Source organism: Nerophis ophidion, linkage group LG04 (assembly GCF_033978795.1).
Source record: "Nerophis ophidion isolate RoL-2023_Sa linkage group LG04, RoL_Noph_v1.0, whole genome shotgun sequence".
NCBI classification, from domain to species: Eukaryota; Metazoa; Chordata; class Actinopteri; order Syngnathiformes; family Syngnathidae; genus Nerophis; species Nerophis ophidion.
In genome coordinates, this window is record NC_084614.1 from 70,754,530 (window position 1) to 70,769,889 (window position 15,360).

Here is a 15,360-nt window from a genome sequence, read left to right on the forward strand (position 1 = left end):
AGAAATTTTTAGAATTAAGTCCATGAATCCAGATGGATCTCTATTACAATCCCCAAAGAGGGGACTGTAAGTTGATGATTACTTCTATGTGTAGAAATCTTTATTTATAATCAAATCACTTGTTTATTTTTCAACAAGCTTTTAGTTATTTTTATATCTTTTTTTTCCAAATAATTCAAGAAAGACCACTAAAAATTAGCAATATTTTGAGCAGTCATACAATTTAATAAATCAGAAACTGTTGACATAGTGCTGTATTTTACTTCTTTATCTATTTTTTTCAACCAAAAATGCTTTGCTCTGATTTAGGGGTACTTGAATTAAAAAAAATGTTCACAGGGGGTACATCACTGAAAAAAGGTTGAGAACCACTGTTCTGGCGCACCTGTTCAACAAGTATTTTATGTATTATTGGTTCTGCTTCAGAATAACAATGTTATTAAAAAGAATGTGCAACCTATTATGCTATAAAAATATTGGTGTTACTTACAAATGCACGCATTTAGTTGTATTCAGTGTTGAAAAAAATATTATCTCGGGATAGGTTGATTGGCAACACTAAATTGGCCCTAGTGTGTGAATGTGAGTGTGAAGGTTGTCTGTCTATCTGTGTTGGCCCTGCGATGAGGTGGCGACTTGTCCAGGGTGTACACCACCTTCCGCCCAATTGTAACTGAGATAGGCGCCAGCGCCCCCCGCGACCCCCCCAAAAAAGGGAATAAGCGGTAGGAAATGGATGGATGGATTATATGGCTCTCACGGAAATACATTTTAAAATATTTGGCTTTCATGGCTCTCTCAGCCAAAAAGGTTCCCGACCCCTGATGTAGAGTATGCTATATAAATGTAAAAAACAAAAACACGTTAGTACATCAGTACATCCGGTAATTTGATTTTGATATTATTATTTTTTTATCTTGATAGACTGAAAATTAACACCAATGAGTTAACTGATGAACTTTATCACATAATTCATTCAGAAAGTATAAATAACGACTAATAAAGGTAAAATACTATTAACCGCAACATGTAAATGTAAAAAAAATAATAATAATAACATTCTGATTTGTACATTTTCGGAATGTGCTTGTTCTATTTTTAAACAATCTGAAGTTGTCTTTATTTTGAAGTTATCGTGACGTGATTTTACCAGTCCGGCCCACTTGGGAGTAGATTTTTCTCCATGCAGCCCCCATTCTAAAATGAGTTTCACACCCCTGGTATGAAGTGATAGCCACTTTTACCAACTAGACAAAAAGGCCCAAAACGCTACCAAACATTTCAAGGGTTGTTCCACCCCAGGCCTGTAGGTGGCAGCAGTGTGGTTTTTATTTGTCGCAGCTCCATCTAATTGATTTTGGACTAATGGCCTCCCGAACAAACTAATTTTGCAAGAAAAAAATAATGTTAATTTAAAATCTAGCCCCACCTAAGAGACAAACTAAGCATTATATATAATTCATTTTATCAGTATCCTCACAATAATGTCCACACATGCCATAGTCATCAACTGAATTGCCTCATCTCCACAATAGAATTGAAGTAGCACCGTAACACACTCCCATCAGGTGAGTAACGTAGCTTTTGACACGTATAAATGGTAAAAACCATCATCGTATTTTAAAACGATATGTTAGCCATCATGGTTTATTGCTAATATCATAGCGTTTCATTTCTACCATGCCAAAACTGAGAAATCAAGTTAAACCACTTATTTTTTCTTACGGTATTTAACCTAAAAAAAAAAATGTTACTTAAATAAGTGAATATTCTGCAAGCTGTAGAAAATGTATTTGTTACGTAACAAAAAGATCGGAACGACTGAAATGGCTTTTGGTCAAGTCACATTTTTTCGTTGGGTCTTTTACATAAAAATGTCTGGAAAAACTAATGTATTTGTTTTTACCTTGATGTTAGATGTTTAATCATGTTCGGATTTCAGTTTTCGCAGCGCACGCTATAATGTTTTGAGGAAAATGTCATTTTTGCAGAATCCTGCTCGCTAGCCAACAAAACGAAACGTCATTTTTACCTTCCATTTGCATTAAGTGGCTTGTTGGGATGAGAATCTTACAACTTGTGATTCGATTCCGATTTTTGGGTGAATTCGATTCCACACAATTCGAAAGAAACCGCAAAATATTAATTGGTATAAAAACTTTTTCAAAACAGTTTACAAACGTTCTTCTTGGCTGCTGAGAAAAGCGAGGGGAAAAAAAATATTAGTCAACTTAGGATCTGCATAAAAATTATTGCAAGGCATAAAACGTATTGCAATTCGGATGTGTAACAATTTTTTGAGCACCCCTAGTGGTGAGTGTGAGTACTTTACACGGTTTCTGTGCACTGATTCTCAAACCTTAGTTTGAGTTTGGGATGTAACGATATGATAATTTCATACGACGATTACCATTATCAGGATATTGTTGAATCTGCTGGAAAAGTACTCAGAAAGACTTATAACTTTATTTTATTTGAAACAAATGCGATAAATCAATAGCTACACAATATACTTCCTTGGCAGAAAAACATTTATATACAATAATATTGAGGCTACTTAAGAAGCTTGTTATTTTATGTGACGGTTTATATATAATTATCTTTTTAAGTTTAATTGGTAAAAGTTTAAATGTTTTTTATTGATAAAGAAAAATCTGTTGTCAGATTCCTTTGAAAACCGATCTCTTTGCTAAGAGAGCACAGCTTGTAGGTTTAGTCTTACTTGCTCAGACCGTAACATGTTTCAACAACGTTGTATTTTAACGGGAAAAGAGGTCTATGTCCCTTGTTATCATTATAGCATTTACCGTGAATTGATTAACGTGGAGCCGGACTTAAACAAGTTGAACAACTTATTCGGGTGTTACCATTTAGTGGTCAAATGTACGGAATATGTACTGTACTGTGCAATCTACTAATAAAAGTTTCAATCAATCAATCAATCAAAAAGCTAGCTCCAGTAAATGAGAAGGGTCACCGGTACATGACTTTATCAAAGGGTTGTCAACCAATTTATTTAAAAAAAACTCTTAATACAAACCTTGGTGAGTCTTTCCGCGGTTTGTCTTTATACCGTTTATCGTTACATCCCCAGTACGAGGACCACTCGTGGTAAGCGAGCTTCATTTAAATATACTAAATCGTAGACTACATACAGTGGGAAAGAGGAGTTTGTTTGACACATGAAAAGGGACAAACTGCGGGTAGCAGGAAAGCAGACCTGGGCAAATTAAGGCCCGAGGGCCGTTAAACTTGTAAATCTGGCCCGACGGACATTACCAAAAAATTTTTATAGATCATTCAGATGGAAACTGTAGCTACCATTATGATGTGCAATGACGTTTTCAAATGGCCGTAGGTCTTGAACTATACAAAGTATTTCAAATGACCGTAAGTCTTGAACTATACAAAGTATTTCAAATGACCGTAAGTCTTGAACTATACAAAGTATTTCAAATGACCGTAAGTCTTGAACTATACAAAGTATTTCAAATGACCGTAGGTCTTGAACTATTCAAATGACCGTAAGTCTTGAACTATGCAAAGTATTTCAAATGACCATAGGTCTTGAACTATTCAAATGACCATAAATCTTGAACTATACAAAGTATTTCAAATGACCGTAGGTCTTGAACTATACAAAGTATTTCAAATGACCGAAGGTCTTGAACTATACAAAGTATTTCAAATGACCATAGGTCTTGAACTATACAAAGTATTTCAAATGACCGTTGGTCTTGAACTATACAAAGTATTTCAAATGACCGTAAGTCTTGAACTATACAAAGTATTTCAAATGACCGTAGGTCCTGAACTATACAAAGTGTTTCAAATGACCGTAAGTCTTGAACTATACAAAGTATTTCAAATGACCGTAAGTCTTGAGCTATACAAAGTATTTCAAATGACCGTAGGTCTTGAACTAAACAAAGTATTTCAAATGACCATAAGTCTTGAACTATACAAAGTATTTCAAATGACCGTAGGTCTTGAACTATTCAAATGACCGTAAGTCTTGAACTATACAAAGTATTTCAAATGACCGTAAGTCTTCAACTATACAAAGTATTTCAAATGACCGTAAGTCTTGAACTATTCAAAGTATTTCAAATGACGGTAGGTCTTGAACTATACAAAGTATTTCAAATGACCGAAGGTCTTGAACTATACAAAGTATTTCAAATGACCATAGGTCTTGAACTATACAAAGTATTTCAAATGACCGTTGGTCTTGAACTATACAAAGTATTTCAAATGACCGTAGGTCTTGAACTATACAAAGTATTTCAAATGACCGTAAGTCTTGAACTATTCAAAGTATTTCAAATGACGGTAGGTCTTGAACTATACAAAGTATTTCAAATGACCCTAGGTCTTGAACTATACAAAGTATTTCAAATGACCCTAGGTCTTGAACTATACAAAGTATTTCAAATGACCGTAGGTCTTGAACTATACAAAGTATTTCAAATGACCCTAGGTCTTGAACTATACAAAGTATTTCAAATGACCGTAGGTCTTGAACTATACAAAGTATTTCAAATGACCCTAGGTCTTGAACTATACAAAGTATTTCAAATGACCGTAGGTCCTGAACTATACAAAGTATTTCAAATGACCGTAGGTCTTGAACTATACAAAGTATTTCAAATGACCGTAGGTCTTGAACTATACAAAGTATTTCAAATGACCATAAGTCTTGAACTATACAAAGTATTTCAAATGACTGTAGGTCTTGAACTATTCAAATGACCGTAAGTCTTGAACTATACAAAGTATTTCAAATGACCGTAAGTCTTGAACTATACAAAGTATTTTAAAAACCATAAGTTTTGAACTATACAAAGTATTTCAAATGACCGTAAGTCTTGAACTATACAAAGTATTTCAATAGTTGGAATCTGCGCCTTTGCATGATATATTAGCTACTATGGTCATCTAATTAGTTACTATGGTAATCTACATCAAAGCAGCTCAGTCGAGGCACCAAGCACCGTCATGGGGAGCGTTTCCACCGAGTGTTTACAGAGCGGCCAGCCTGAAATGCGGGTGTCAGGGACAGACGCAGAATGAAATTTTTACAACAATGTTCTAAAACTTAGTGATATATCTGATGTATCAGATTGTAGGTGGGGGGGTTTGAGCCTTCGCGTTCATATTTCGCTGTGTTTGTTGCATTTCGCTTAATTGTACAAAATTCATGGCAAAAACTGAAATCTAAGTAAGATTAAATATCCCAAATAAGGGTGATTTTTGCTTATTTTCTGTCTGATAAGGTAATTCTTCTCACTAAGCAGATTTTGTGTTAGATTGTTTTACTTATTTTAAGGGTCCTAAATGATCTCAGTAAGATATTACAGCTTGTTGCTGAGATTTTATGACCTATATTTAGTAAAACATGCTTGAAACTAGAATATCAACTGTTGCAAAGCTGTGTCATCAACACTCACAAGTATAAAACTACTTTTTTTTAAAGTAATAATTTATTTCAAGCATGAAAAAAAAAATCATGACTTTGACAGAATCGTGTCTCATGGTTGAAACGGATGACAGTTAAATGGACTTTGCTGTTTTATTTTCAATGACACAATAGAACACTCGTGGTTTGTGTTGTGGTTTGTACAGCCCTTTGAGACACTAGTGATTGATATAGTAGTACAGTTGGCACAGTACAGTAAACCGACAGTTAATATTTAAACTGACATTTCTAAAAAAAATTGAACAGAAAAGGTTCATGCACATTGAGATAAATTCTTCAAAATTACAATTAAAACATTTTTGGCCGGGGGCCCGGCTGTATATATATATATATATATATATATATATATATGCACTAATTGACTGAAAGAGCACGCACTCGGCGTGATGATGTCATGTTGTCGATGGAAATATTCTTTTTTTAGACAGTATGACCCCGAGAGTAACAATAAATTAGTTTTTAGTATAAGTTTGCTGTTTTCAAGAAATGTAATGCCCGTTGCATATCATTATGTCAAGATAATGGCATTAGCATTTACTTAATTTAAGAATATTTTTCAACTTATTGAACAAAAATTTCATTTTTTTTCTACCAAGAAAAATGCACTTGTTATTAGTGAGAATATACTTATTTTAAGGTATTTTTGGGTTCAATGAGGTTAGCTAATTGTACTTCTTTTGGAAAGTCTTGGCAAGCAAAATTTTCTTGTTCTATTGACAGATAATTTTGCTTAGTTCAAATAAATGAATTTTTGAAAAAAAAAATTTAACACTGACTTTTTGCAGTGTGTCGATCGAGAGGAGGTGTGATGTTCATATGTTGTTAATATTCAGTGTTTTATTCTTCATAGTTAATAATGTAAATCCCACATTCTTTATTTTCATGTACATTCTTGGTGTCTCATTCAGTAAAAAAATGTGTAATTCCATTCTGTTTTTTTAGGCGGTCTGTCATAACGTTTTTAGCTTTCAATCCGACATTATTGTGAGGTTTTGTGTCAGCGTTCTTAAAAAGCAGGTATATCGGCCCCCAGACACATATTTTTTTCTCTAAATTTGGTCAAAATATTTGCCCAGGTCTGCAGCAGAGTGTTGAATACCAATAACGTGTTTTGTGGCAATTCCAACTTTAACCACAGCGTCAGTTGCTATGTACAGTGGCGCTTTCCATTGTTTTCAGCAGACTGCATTGCAAAACGATTAACCCTGAGATCCACGGGCCATATGAATCCCTTCCCTACTGTATGAAGTACAAATACACGTTTCAATTTACCGTATTTTTCGGAGTGTAAGTCGCACCCGCCAAAAATGCATAATAAAGAAGGAAAAAAACATATATAAGTCGCACTGGAGTATAAGTCGCATTTTTGGGGGGAAATTTATTTGATAAAACCCAAAACCAAGAATAGACATTTGAAAGGCTGAATAAGTGTACGTTATATGACGCATAAATAACCAACTGAGAAGGTGCCTGGTATGTTAACGTAACATATTATGGTAAGAGTCATTCAAATAACTAACATATTGAACATGCCATACGTTTACCAAACAATCTGTTAAATTACCCCAAATTTTTGTAAAAAAAAAATTTTAACACTGACTTTTTGCAGTGTGTCGATCGAGAGGGGGTGTGATGTTCATATGTTGTTAATATTCAGTGTTTTATTCTTCATAGTTAATAATGTAAATCCCACATTCTTTATTTTCATGTACATTCTGGGTGTCTCATTCAGTAAAAAAAAAAAAAGTACCACTTTGGTTTTAATCCGACATTATTGGGAGGTTTTGTATTAGCGTTCCTAAAAAGCAGGTATACCGGCCAGCAGACATATATTTTTTTCTTAAAATTTGGTCAAAAAATTGCCCAGGTCTGCAGCAGAGTGTTGAATACCAATAACGTGTTTTGTGGCAATTCCAACTTTAACCACAGCGCCAGTTGCTATGTACAGTGGCGCTTTCCATTGTTTTTAGCAGACTGCATTGCAAAACGATTAACCCTGAGATCCACGGGCCATATGAATCCCTTCCCTACTGTATGAAGTACAAATACACGTTTCAATTTACCGTATTTTTCGGAGTGTAAGTCGCACCCGCCGAAAATGCATAATAAAGAAGGGAAAAAACATATATAAGTCACATTTTTGGGGGGAAATTTATTTGATAAAACCCAAAACCAAGAATAGACATTTGAAAGGCTGAGTAAGTCTACGTTATATGACGCATAAATAACCAACTGAGAAGGTGCCTGGTATGTTAACGTAACATATTATGGTAAGAGTCATTCAAATAACTGTAACATATTGGACATGCCATACGTTTACCAAACAATCTGTTAAATTACCCCTCATTTTTGTAAAAAAAAAAATTAACACTTGACTTTTTGCAGTGTGTCGATCAAGAGGAAGTGTGATGTTCATACGTTGTTAATATTCAGTGTTTTATTCTTCATAGTTAACAATGTAAATCCCACATTCTTTATTTTCATGTACATTCTGGGTGTCTCATTCAGTAAAAAAAAAGTATAATTCCACTCTGGTTTTTAAGGCAGTCTGTCATAACATTTTTAGCATTTAATCCGACATTATTGGGAGGTTTTGTATTAGCGTTCCTAAAAAGCAGGTATATCGGCCCCCAGTCATATATTTTTTTCTTAAAATTTGGTCAAAAAATTGCCCAGTTCTGCAGCAGAGTGATGAATACTAATAACGTGTTTTGTGGCAATTCCAACTTTAACCACAGTGTACAGTGGCGCTTTCCATTGTTTTTAGCAGACTGCATTGCAAAACGATTAACCCTGAGATCCACGGGCCATATGAATCCCTTCCCTACTGTATGAAGTACAAATAAACGTTTCAGTTTACCGTATTTTTCGGAGTATAAGTCGCACCTGCCAAAAATGCATAATAAAGAAGGAAAAAAACATATATAAGTCGCACTGGAGTATAAATCGCATTTTTGGGGGGAAATTTATTTGATAAAACCCAAAACCAAGAATAGACATTTGAAAGGCTGAGTAAGTCTACGTTATATGACGCATAAATAACCAACTGAGAAGGTGCCTGGTATGTTAACGTAACATATTATGGTAAGAGTCATTCAAATAACTGTAACATATTGGACATGCCATACGTTTACCAAACAATCTGTTAAATTACCCCTCATTTTTGTAAAAAAAAAAATTAACACTTGACTTTTTGCAGTGTGTCGATCAAGAGGAAGTGTGATGTTCATACGTTGTTAATATTCAGTGTTTTATTCTTCATAGTTAACAATGTAAATCCCACATTCTTTATTTTCATGTACATTCTGGGTGTCTCATTCAGTAAAAAAAAAGTATAATTCCACTCTGGTTTTTAAGGCAGTCTGTCATAACATTTTTAGCATTTAATCCGACATTATTGGGAGGTTTTGTATTAGCGTTCCTAAAAAGCAGGTATATCGGCCCCCAGTCATATATTTTTTTCTTAAAATTTGGTCAAAAAATTGCCCAGTTCTGCAGCAGAGTGATGAATACTAATAACGTGTTTTGTGGCAATTCCAACTTTAACCACAGTGTACAGTGGCGCTTTCCATTGTTTTTAGCAGACTGCATTGCAAAACGATTAACCCTGAGATCCACGGGCCATATGAATCCCTTCCCTACTGTATGAAGTACAAATAAACGTTTCAGTTTACCGTATTTTTCGGAGTATAAGTCGCACCTGCCAAAAATGCATAATAAAGAAGGAAAAAAACATATATAAGTCGCACTGGAGTATAAATCGCATTTTTGGGGGGAAATTTATTTGATAAAACCCAAAACCAAGAATAGACATTTGAAAGGCTGAATAAGTGTACGTTATATGACGCATAAATAACCAACTGAGAAGGTGCCTGGTATGTTAACGTAACATATTATGGTAAGAGTCATTCAAATAACTAACATATTGAACGTGCCATACGTTTACCAAACAATCTGTTAAATTACCCCTAATTTTTGTAAAAAAAAAATTTAACACTGACTTTTTGCAGTGTGTCGATCAAGAGGAAGTGTGATGTTCATATGTTGTTAATATTCAGTGTTTTATTCTTCATAGTTAACAATGTAAATCTCACATTCTTTATTTTCATGTACATTCTGGGTGTCTCATTCAGTAAAAAAAAATGTATAATTCCACTCTGGTTTTTAAGGCGGTCTGTCATAACGTTTTCAGCTTTCAATCCGACAACATTATTGTGAGGTTTTGTATTACTGTTCTTAAAAAGCAGGTATATCGGCCCCCAGACATATGTTTTTTTCTTAAAATTTGGTCAAAAAATTGCCCAGTTCTGCAGCAGAGTGTTGAATACCAATAACGTGTTTTGTGGCAATTCCAACTTTAACCACAGTGTACAGTGGCGCTTTCCATTGTTTTTAGCAGACTGCATTGCAAAACGATTAACCCTGAGATCCACGGGCCATATGAATCCCTTCCCTACTGTATGAAGTACAAATACACGTTTCAGTTTACCGTATTTTTCGGAGTATAAGTCGCACCTGCCAAAAATGCATAATAAAGAAGGAAAAAAACATATATAAGTCGCACTGGAGTATAAATCGCATTTTTGGGGGGAAATTTATTTGATAAAACCCAAAACCAAGAATAGACATTTGAAAGGCTGAGTAAGTCTACATTATATGACGCATAAATAACCAACTGAGAAGGTGCCTGGTATGTTAACGTAACATATTATGGTAAGAGTCATTCAAATAACTAACATATTGAACATGCCATACGTTTACCAAACAATCTGTTAAATTACCCCTAATTTTTGTAAAAAAAAAATTTAACACTGACTTTTTGCAGTGTGTCGATCAAGAGGAAGTGTGATGTTCATATGTTAATATTCAGTGTTTTATTCTTCATAGTTAATAATGTAAATCTCACATTCTTTATTTTCATGTACATTCTGGGTGTCTCATTCAGTAAAAAAAAATGTATAATTCCACTCTGGTTTTTAAGGCGGTCTGTCATAACGTTTTCAGCTTTCAATCCGACAACATTATTGTGAGGTTTTGTATTACTGTTCTTAAAAAGCAGGTATATCGGCCCCCAGACATATGTTTTTTTCTTAAAATTTGGTCAAAAAATTGCCCAGTTCTGCAGCAGAGTGTTGAATACCAATAACGTGTTTTGTGGCAATTCCAACTTTAACCGCAGCGTCTGTTGCTATGTACAGTGGCGCTTTCCATTGTTTTTAGCAGACTGCATTGCAAAACGATTAACCCCGAGATCCTCACAATAATCCCTTCCTTACTGTATGAAGTACGAACACACTTTTCAATTTACCGTATTTTTCGGAGTATAAGTCGCACTGCAGTACAAGTCGCATTTTGGGGGGGAAATGTATTTGATAAAACCCAAAACCAAGAATAGACACTTGAAAGGCAATTTAAAATAAATAACGAATAGGCTGAATAAGTGTATGTTATATGACGCATAAATAACCAACTGAGAAGGTGCCTGGTATGTTAACGTAACATATTATGGTAAGAGTCATTCAAATAACTATAACATATAGATCATGCTATACGTTTACCAAACAATCTGTCACTCCTAATCGCTAAATCCCATGAAATCTTACACGTCTAGTCTCTTACGTGAATGAGCTAAATAATATTATTTGATATTTTACGGCAACGTGTTAATATATTCACACATAAGTCGCTCCGGAGCATAAGTCGCACTATGAAAAAAACTGCGTTTTATAGTTAAAAAATACGGTAAGCATTCCCCCCCCGCCCCCTCGTTACATACGAGTACTGACCGTTGGAAGCTTTTGTTCCTTTTTAAAGCCATAGAAATATTGCTTTGCGTTCGGTTCTGACTTAAGCGCGTAAAAAAAAAAAAAGTTGGGATTTGGCCTCCAGTGTGTGTTTGCTTCCGAGAATCTGATTAATGCACTGTTTTGCACCCTTGTCCCCCTCTCCTCTCTCTCTTTCTCTCTCGCTCTAAACTCTCCTCTTCCGCTCTCCAATTGGACGGTCCTATTCACCCTTCCCCCTCTCTCCCCCCCCCTCCACTTTATGGTTTTCAAGAAGCGCCGTTAACCTGGCCGTGTTAAAACTCAATGAGCAGGGCCTCTTGGACAAATTGAAAAACAAGTGGTGGTACGACAAAGGAGAGTGTGGCAGCGGAGGCGGTGGCGAGAAGGTCAGCCGCTATGTCGCTACGCCCGGGTAGCAACGCTGATGTTGTTGTTGTTGTTGTTGTTGTTTTTGCTGGCAAACGGGCGCATCTGCCGGGTCGAACTAGGAAATGATTGGATTGGACACGTCAAACAGTGCCAGGAAAATTAAAAAAAGGTCCCGGCAGCATGTGCCTGTTCCAGATGAGCGATGCCGCCGGGGCCCCCACCCCACTCCCATATATGTCTGTTAAGACATTTAGCAGGAGTGGGGCCCCGTTCCTGGCAGCAGCGCCAACTTGAGGTTTGCCCCCCCTTTTTTTATCGGGGCTTCTTCTGATTGAATAACATAAAATAACATGTTCTATGATGTTATTTATGTTATTTCCCCAACCCCCTCCTCCTCCCCTGTGGTGTGAAGAACGCCCGTAAACCTTGCCGTATTGAAACTGAGCGAAGCAGGAGTCTTAGACAAACTGAAAAACAAATGGTGGTACGATAAAGGGGAGTGTGGACCCAAGGACTCAGGAAGTAAGGTCAGTCTCCAGCAGCCTGGGAGCTCACCATTTTTTTATAATTTTATTTTTTTTGTCTTTGTGCACACGTACTGTTGTCCTTTGACCGTACTTACACACGCAGCATTTGGGCAAAAACCTTTTTTTTTTATTTTGGGGGCATGACGGAACGAAAGCACGGCCGCTGATATGCTCGGACCTTTCAGAGAGGTGCACATGCATGGATGTCTGTCGTGTCTTTTCTTAAAAAAACAATCGTTGGCGAAAAGATCCTCGGTATGACAAAGTGTAACGGAAAGTCTCACGCGAGAAAGTAGCATTGTTGGCTTTATGAAGGGAAAAGTTTGACCTAAGAAATTGAATTTGGGTTTGGGGTGGGACTGGTTTTAGGGTTTCATAACAGTAACAAAGGTTTGGATTCATGAATTTTTGAACCAGTATTAGTTTCAAACTAGGGCAGTGTTTTTCAACCACTAGTGTGCCGTGGGAGATTATCTAGTTTAAGCTATTTGGGTTATAGTCTGCAAATTATGTGTTGTTGTAGAGCAGGGATCTCAGACACGCGGCCTGCGAGACGTTATTTTGCAGCCCCCACCTGAATATGAAAGTTTAATGTTAGTGCGGCCCGCAAGTCTTATATGATTGGCTCTTTCAACGTTCTGGGTTGCCTACCCCTGCATTAGTGGAAAAGCGGCGAATGAGTGAAAGCGACAGAGATGGAGATGAGGGTTTTTTTATTATGTGCCTGGCTGCAGTCACACCGCGACACCTGTCCGTCAGTAATAACAGTCCCCGAGAACCTGGACCAATTCAAACTGTTATGTTTTTTTTTTTATTGTTTAATTTGCATTGCCTCACACGATGAATACTACATATATTTCTATATGATGCCGGATAACACTCCGGGAGCCGTCACTTTTTTGCGCTTGCTATCTCAGTACTTTCCCGGCTATTTTCCGCCGACCGCCGTGTTGCTGTAGGGAGGAAAAGCGTAACACACATTGCGGAATTAACAATATTCTCCGTGCGTCGGCTAAATACAAACATATTCCACAAACCCAAACATGTCTTTAAGCCTGCAGTGAAGAGAAAGGTTCGTGATGAGCTTAGACAAGTCCAGGAAAAGTGGGAGATGCAATATTTCTTTGCTAAACACAGGGGTACCCTGACGTGTCTGATTTGCACAGAGAAAGTTGCGCTGCACAAGGGATAAAATTTGAAACGTCATTATACAACTACACATGCTGAGGAGTATGAAAACATTTTTTTAAGAAATCTTTTTTTGCGGCCCAGACTCTGGGTCCAGTGGCCCCCAGGTAAAGTGAGTTTGAGACCCCTGCTATAGAGTTTCGGTGCTGTCTGGAGCTCGGCAGAGTAACCGTGTAATACTCTTCCATATCAGTAGGTGGCAGCCGGTAGCTAATTGCTTTGTAGATGTCGGGAACATTGTTTGTCGTGATCACAATATGACGGAGGCAGTGTGCAGGTAAAAAGGTATCTAATGCTTAAACAAAAGGCAAGTGCCGCTAAGAAAAGGTATTGAAGCTTAAGGATGGCTATGCAAAACGAAGCTAAAACGGAACTGGCTGCAAAGTAAACAAAAACAGAATGCTGGACGACAGCAAAGACTTACAGCGTTTGGAGCAGCAGACAGCGTCCACAAATTATATCTGTACGTGACAATCAACAACAATATAGGAGCGCAAGACAAGAATTAAAATAAAATTCACTGAAAAACAGCAAAAATATCCAAATAAGTCACAGTGATGTGACAGGCGGTGACAGGACACCTACTTTGGTTGTTTATGGTTTGAATTCATATCCAACAATTGCGACAACGACTTTTTACTGTCAATATCGACTGCCGAGTTTCATTTTTTAAATGTTTTCTGCTGGTGGTGTGCCTCGAGATTTTTTTCCATGAAAAAAATGTGCCTTGGCTCCGAAAAGGTTGAAAAACACTGAACTAGGGTGTCAAATAGTGGGTCTATTCCGTAGTTCAAAAGAGGGTTTAGGTTTCAAAGCCACAGTTAAGGTCTCAAACTAAGGTTTTAAACTGGACCTGTAATGCAAAACCAACTTTTCTTACCCAATGGTGGCGGTTTTTGTGTACAGTGGAACCTTGATTAATGAAACTTACGAACCATTTTGAAGAAGCGCGACCCATCCTGTTTACATCGTGTACACAAGGGCATGGCCATCTCGAAGTGCTTAGACCAGGGGTTTCAAAGTCAAGCCCCCCACTCCGGGATGATATGTGATTAGTATCAGAACCGGCACATAGGCCACAGCCGCCTGCTGCTGTTTTGCACGTACCAATACTCCATCAGTGTTGGCGCTAGGAATTTTCAAAATGGGGTCCCAGGGACCCCATGAAGTTATAAAAATGGGGTCGCACTTTTTTATCCTGTTATATCTCACATTCTATATTGTGTTTTGGAAAAAGGTTGTCAGAAATGTTAATTCATTAAAAAAAAAAAAAAATACTAAAGAAAACATTTTTATGCATACGCAAATTTATTCAGTTATAATTCATTCACTTTCTTCTTTCCTTCCTATGTTTAAACTTTACCGCTGCTGGTATTTTTTTCTATATTTTTATTGTAACATTTTCAGAATGTGTTTGTTCTATTTTTGGCCAAAGTAAGACAAAGAAAACAATCTGAAGTCGTCTTTATTTTTTAGATTGAATGCCATGATTTTAATAGTCCGGCCCAAGTGTGCACAGACTTTCTTCCACACGGCCCCTGAGCTAAAATGAGTTTGACACCCCTGGCTTAGCCGGTGAGCGGCACTTCTGACATGTTAATTTTAAAGATGTCAAAGCGATGTCGAGTCTGACTTAGAGATCAGAAACACTTTAGATGTATCCAAACTCTCACAGTCTGACTATACGGCTTCGGGTTGCTAGAAAACCGCTTTGAGATAACATTTGAGCAAGTTAGCCTTAGACTTGTGGCACCTTTTGTTCGAGGGTTTAATCTGCAAAAGGGGGATTGGTTCCGTAGCAAGTTTTTATCGTTCACAATGAATCATTTTTTTCCCGCTTTCTAACATGTCAAAATTGTCTTGATCTCGGTGGCTAGCAATGCAGCTAATGTGAGCAATCAATTCTACCAAAAAATGACTTTAAAAATGCATTAAAAAACCCTCAACAATACTTAATTAACGTTCCGTAACCTGTATACTAACCAAATTGTAGCGACATTCTTATGTAAGA

General features: G+C 36.7%; 2 protein-coding genes across 6 annotated transcripts in view; both read left to right on the top strand.

Annotated features, from left to right (window-relative positions):
• gria4b (glutamate receptor, ionotropic, AMPA 4b) overlaps window positions 1-15,360 on the top strand; it is a 352,168-nt gene that overhangs the window by 327,437 nt on the left and 9,371 nt on the right. For 2 of the 5 annotated variants that reach the window (XM_061898942.1, XM_061898944.1), the window contains exon 14: window positions 12,047-12,161. The exons of 1 other annotated variant lie outside the window; for it this stretch is intronic. In XM_061898942.1, coding sequence (XP_061754926.1) covers window positions 12,047-12,161 — 115 coding nt within the window. Of the gene's footprint in view, window positions 1-11,536; window positions 11,652-12,046; window positions 12,162-15,360 lie in introns of all 5 variants that reach the window. 2 more of the 5 variants (XM_061898941.1, XM_061898943.1) reach the window with 1 other exon arrangement.
• Window positions 1-15,360, top strand: part of LOC133551824 (uncharacterized) — a 502,474-nt gene that overhangs the window by 265,543 nt on the left and 221,571 nt on the right. The gene's annotated exons all lie outside the window — the stretch shown is intronic.